This window comes from Helianthus annuus, chromosome 3 (assembly GCF_002127325.2).
Source record: "Helianthus annuus cultivar XRQ/B chromosome 3, HanXRQr2.0-SUNRISE, whole genome shotgun sequence".
NCBI lineage: Eukaryota > Viridiplantae > Streptophyta > Magnoliopsida > Asterales > Asteraceae > Helianthus > Helianthus annuus.
In genome coordinates, this window is record NC_035435.2 from 162,257,642 (window position 1) to 162,263,886 (window position 6,245).

Below are 6,245 nucleotides of genomic sequence, written 5' to 3' on the forward strand. Positions count from 1 at the left end.
TCGGAGCAGTTCTGCTCGTAGACCGACAAGGCGTACAGACACCAATCTTTTATGTGTCTGGCACTTTGAATGATCCAGAAACAAGGTATGCCATAATGGAAAAACTGGTGCTGGCATTGGTTGATGCATCAAGACGATTGCGCAGGTACTTCGCCAACCACGTCATTCATGTATTAACGAATTACAACACCGGCAACATCCTTGCAAGACCTGAGATATCTGGAAGATTAGCAAAATGGCTATAGAATTGGGGGCCATAATGTGGTTTTTAGACCAAGGCCAGCAATTAAAGGTCAGGTGTTGGCCGAGGACAGAGGTACTTGATGATAAAGACAGAGAATGCAAGGCAATGGAAAGAGCTGAAAGGCAACATTTGGAAGAACCATGGCTACTGTATACAAATGGCGCGTCCAACGAAGATGGCGCGTCCAACGAAGATGGCGCGGGCGCAGGACTTAGGCTAGTAAGTCCAGAAAAGCACGAATTAACGTACGCCATCCGGTTAGACTTCAAGAGCACGAACAATGAAGCTGAATATGAAGCCTTTCTTCCTGGTTTGAGGTTAGCAATCAAGATGGGAGTCAAACACATCGAGGCACATGTGGACTCAATGTTAGTAGCAGGACAGATCAATGGCCAGTACGATGCCAAAGGAGATGTCATGGTGCTATACCTAGACCAAGCGAAAGCATTGCTGCAGAACTTCAATTCTTACAAGGTGCACCATATCAATCGAAGCGAGAATAAACCAGTAGATGCACTAAGTAAACTCGCATCCACCAGTTTCCAGCACCTGGCCAAGGATGTGCGCATTAAAGTTCTGAGCAACCCATCGGTACCGCTAAGGCAAGTGAGCGTTATTCAGCTGGGAACGACGTCTTGGATAACTCCCATAATCATGTACCTCAAGTCTGGAATACTACCCGAAAACAAAGCCAAAGCAAGGAAAGTACAGTACAAGTCCGAACACTACCAGATGGTCGATGGAATTCTGTACCGAAAATCATACCTCGGGCCATTATTGAGATGCGTCGACCCAGAAGATGCAAACTACCTGATCAGGGAGGTACATGAGGGAATCTGCGGCATTCATGCCTGCCCAAGAATGGTAGTAGCGATAGTGATGAACGTCGGGTACTACTGGCCTGGAATGCATCTAGACGCGGTAAAGGTCTTGAGGAAATGCAGCGGTTGTCAGAGACATGCTCCGAAAACGATGCGCCCTAAAAATGAATTAGTCCCCGTAACAACGGCGTGGCCGTTTCAGCAATGGGGGATAGATATGGTTGGTCCTTTTCCAGAAGCCCCGGGAGCAGTGAAGTTCATCATAGTCGCGGTAGACTATTTCACAAAATGGGTGGAAGCAAAGGCGTTGGCATCAACCACGTCTACTGTAGTGCGAAGGTTCATCTGGGAACAAATAATCTGTCGGTTCAGGTTGCCCCTGAGAATCATCACCGATAACGGAACAAATTTCGCTGCCGATGATCTCCAAAATTGGTTCAAGGAGCTGCACATAGAGCATAGCTTTTCCTCGGTTGCGCACCCGTAGGGGAATGGTCAGGTTGAAGCCGTGAACAAGAGCATTGTAGACGGTATCAAGGCACGGTTGAGAACACAGAGAAGAGGCTGGGTTGACGAGCTACCAACATACTATGGGCCCATAGGACGATGCCAAAGACAAGTAACGGAGAAACACCGTTCAGTCTAGTCTATGGGTCCGAAGCCGTGATACCAGCAGAGATTGGCCTGCCATCGTCAGAATGCTCTCCATGAACATGATCAACAATGAAAAAGAAAGAAGGTTGGATCTAGACCTTCTGGAAGAAAGGAGAGAAATGGCGACGATCAACGAAGCAAAATACAAGACCAAGTTGGAAAAATACTACAACAATAAGGTCCGAATTTGTACGTTCAACCCCGGTGACTACGTCCTAAGGGACAACGAGGCGTCTAACGCCGAGAAACCGGGAAAATTAGCCCCCAAATGGGAAGGGCCTTATGTTGTAGATGAAGTTCTTGGGAAGGGAGCGTACAAACTACGCACACTTGAGAACCAAGAAATCCCACGAACCTGGAATGCCCAGCAACTAAGAAAATGCTACTTGTAAATGGTCGAAGTGTTTATGTGTACTTGTAATGGCCGCGCGCCAACACATTTTTACTCTAATACAAGAAGTGTTGGCTATCTTATCTCATGCGAATTTTTGTTACAACTGCATATATTACTTCGGGCATACACGAAAACATCAATGGCTTAAAAATAGGAAACGTTGTAGACCTCCAAGGCTCGTCTCAACTAAGTGCACAGCCGGGTCAAAAACACAACTAAAGCCTATCACGCCAAATAATACTTCGTGCCCACATAAACACGAAAGCATCGAAAGCATGGTAAAATAAACATTGTATGTTGGAACCTGAAGGTTTATTCATGTAGGTTAACAGTGTTTAGGGGTTGATTTTGTAATTAGTTTGTTTATGTTTTGGGTTAAACACTTGTGGGTTGGGCTAGAATGTTAGTGACATGGGCCTAGGTTTCGGCTTGCATGTTTAGTATTTAAACACCCTTAATCTATTGATTAAGGGTTGTTGTTCACGTGTAGCAGGCAGGCAACATAAGCAGTCGCAACCGGGGTCCCATCCGATCTTGTATCAGTCATCGTTTAAGTTGAATGCAAGTTTCGGTTTGTTTGATTCATCTTTATTATTTGTTATTTGATCTTTATATTGTTTCTTGAATCGCCTTGTGATTGGTTTCCGCACTCTCACAAGGTTAGATTGATATCATTGTGATCCTCACGGGTTTTACAATTGGTATCAGAGCCATTGAAGTCATTCAAGGGCTCGGTTTTGATATCAATCGGATTCAAGAAGTTTCATATATTACTGATTCGGTTTGTTGAAGTGTGTTTGCAGATCTGTTCATCGACTGTTCTTAAAAATTCATTGAAAAATCACTGATTTTGGTTCTGTTGATTTCAGCATTGGTGTTTGCTGATTTTTCGGGATTTCGGTGCAACAGATTCAAAGATTACAATATCTTTGAATTTTGGAAATTGCTGAAAAGTCGGGATTGCGAGTAAACAGTTCTTATCACTTTTGTTTTGCAGGTTACGACTCGCAATCTCTTAGTTGCGGTTCATCACGTTTCAGTTACGACTCGCAACAGTTGCTGGTTTCGGTTCATCCTGCCCAGTTACGACTCGCAATCAGTCTTGGTTTCGGTTCATCTTGCCCAGTTACGACTCGCAACCAGCTGTTTGACCTTCACTCGCAACCGTGGTTTCGGCTCATCCTGTTTTGTTACGACTCGCAACCACTTCGGTTACGACTCGCATCCACAGTTTGACTTGACTCGCAACCATCGTCATTACGACTCGCAATCAACTGAAGTTTTGACTCGCAACCCCGTTTCGACTCGCAACGACACATTGTGATGGACATTTGGACTGTTGACTTTGGACTAAATAAAATTAATTAATTAATTAACTGATTAATTAACAATGTCAACCACCAACAGTGAATTGTCTACCCTAACTCAGCAACAAGAACTTGATTCGAAGCTTGGGACCACATCACGCATTCCTAGGCTAACTGATGCCAACGACTTTCCCGAGTGGAAGTGGCGCTTTGAACAGCATCTTAAGGTTAAAGATTACAAGCTATGGCGCAGCATCTTGAGGGGACCTAGGGAAATTATGATGGAAAGTCCTACTGAACCTGATGTTAAAATAAAGAAGCCTCGAGAACAATACACTGAAGATGATTTGCTTATTGTTGAAGAAGATGATCGAGCTTTCTCTTACTTGACCATGGGTTTGGGTCCTAATATTGCCATGGGCTTTCGCACCTGCAAATCTGCCAAGGAACTGTGGGACTCCCTGGTAGAAGTGTATGAAGGTAACGAAGATATGAAAGAAAGTCGAAGGAACTTGCTGCAACAAAATTTCAACAATTTCAACCATATTTATGGTGAAACAGTAGATAATCAGATCCAAAGGTTTGTCAAGCTGGTGACTCAAATGCAGATGGAAGAAATTCATACCTCAAACGCCTCCACCAACAGACAACTTCTCAATGCTTTGCCCAAGAGTTGGGATCATCATGTTGCCATGATCAAGAAGACCAAAGATCTTGCAAGATGCACCCTGTCTGAGATGATCTCGCATATCAAAGCTTGTGAATTGGATGACAAGCAGAGAGAGACTAACTACAAGAACAGCATGCTGGCTGCCGGTTTCTCAATAGCTCCAACCACGTCTAGCGACAGCAACACAGCTCTTCTATCACAAGGAGGATTTCAGATGTTTCGCAATAATTCCTCTGTCTCTCAATCTGGATCCTCAAATCAAATCGTCTCTTCAGCTTCTCCAGCTTCAGTTCAAAATGCTGGAAAGGCTTCTGCTGCTGCCTCTGCTTCTGCTCACTCTACGAACAATGAGATGATGGCATTTTTCGCAAGTCAGTCAAAGGAAAAGCTAGACATAGCAGCTTCTGTAATCAACTGTTTGAATGCTTTTCTTGCAGGGAAGCTTGATCCACCAAAGTGGAGTCAAGATGATTTGTCACAGATTCATCCAGATGATGTTGAAGAAATGGATATCACCTGGCAAATGGCAATGGCGGCATTCAGAGCTCAAAAGTTTGTGAAGAAAACGGGTAAAAACAGGTGGGGTAACGCTTGGAATGGAGCTTCTAAAGTGCCCTTCAATCTTCGCTGTTTCAACTGTCATGAGGAAGGACACTATGCTAGGAACTGCCCGAAGCCACCCATGAACAGAGATCAGAATCCTACTACTCCTGCACAACCAGCTACTCCTAATCGAGAAAGGGCTCTTGTGTCTACTACAAGTATAGCAGATGCAGCTGCCTCTGGAAGTCCACAGCCGCAGGGATTAGCACAAGCGCTGGTGGTGCAGCCAAATGTCAACTTTGACTGGTCTTCTGAGATTGAGCGTCTGAACATATCAGCTCCAGATAATCAAGCTGCAACTTCTAACATTGCTTTCATGACCTCAAACGAGCATGACCCTGAGCCACAGGAAGAGACTGCTGCTGACGATTTCGCTTTCATGACTCAAATCCTGTCAGCACCTGTCAAAGGTCTCACCAAAGAAGAGGTACTTTCAGTTTTCTGCACTCCTGAATGTAGGGAACGTGTTGAGGCTTATAGAATACACAACGCTGAGCTAATCGAAGATTACAATGAAATTAAAAGAAAAAATTTCACTTTAACGAAAAATGAAAAACTTTTCAAAGAGAAAGTCGAAGCTCAGCGTAAGGACATCGTTCAACTAAAGGACGATGTCAGTGTAGCTAAAGCCCAACTCATGATAGTCAAAGAAAAATTATGTGAAGTAACTAAGGAACTGGAGAATGTAAGAGACAAATATCAAATCAATCAATTAAACATCAAGAAATTTGATTCCTCCAGTAAGTTAGTAAAAAATCTGTGTGATGAACAATTGGCTTACTCTAAAAAGAAAGGGTCGGGTTTGGGTTACAATCAGACTCCTCCTCCATACAATAACAATTACACTTATTTGCCAATGTCTGAGGAGGAGATCTTGAATGAGAGCAAAATGACTTATGGCTCGTCTAGCAAATCGTCTGTTCACAACAAACCTGTTGAGCCACAAAAGTCCTCGCCTTTAAAGTTTATTCCTAAAGGCACAATTGATCCTAACATCTCGTTGTCATGTGCAGATGATAGCTCAGAAGTAAGATGTGATGATGTTCATGGGAGTGAACCAGTTATTGTTTCAAACGTTTCTGAACCTTCTTTTGAATATTATTCTGAACCAACTGAGTCTGACATTGCTTTTACTAATTCTTTGTTTGCGTCGTTTTCTGCGTTTGTTTCGTCTTGTGAGCCTGCTGTTTTGGGCAAAACTGATAATGTTTGTGTGGATGATTTGAACAATATGTGTGGTGATGATTGTTTTTCAACTAATGCTTGTGATGATAACATATCAAATGTTTCAGCTTGTGATAATGTTACAGGTGCGGTCCCCAAGGATGCATTCAGTGAAACCACTGAAACTATTTCTCAAGAAAATCAAGTGTATCCTGATTCTTCTTCTGAATCTGTCTCAGTGGGTGTCCCTAATGTTGAATCTAGTGGGACCCCATTGGAAACCGAATTACCAAATGAGTCAGAACCTGTGTCACAAAGTAAATGCTCTGAGGAAATGCATGTTGATGAAACTTCTTCAGGATCAGAAAGTGAACCTGAATCAGTTTCA

The 6,245-nt window shown here is 43.3% G+C and overlaps 2 protein-coding genes across 2 annotated transcripts; both read left to right on the plus strand.

The window, feature by feature from the left end:
- The first annotated feature begins 259 nt into the window (after positions 1-259).
- LOC110932361 (protein NYNRIN-like) lies at positions 260-1,552 on the plus strand. Its single transcript, XM_022175703.1, has one exon. It carries the CDS (start codon positions 260-262, stop codon positions 1,550-1,552), a length of 1,293 nt encoding a protein of 430 aa, XP_022031395.1.
- A 2,645-nt stretch (positions 1,553-4,197) lies between these two features.
- On the plus strand, positions 4,198-5,778 carry LOC118490239. Its single transcript, XM_035987673.1, has 2 exons — positions 4,198-5,120; positions 5,707-5,778. Exons 1-2 carry the CDS (start codon positions 4,224-4,226, stop codon positions 5,722-5,724), a joined length of 915 nt encoding a protein of 304 aa, XP_035843566.1. The 5' UTR covers positions 4,198-4,223; the 3' UTR covers positions 5,725-5,778.
- The last annotated feature ends 467 nt before the right edge of the window (positions 5,779-6,245 follow it).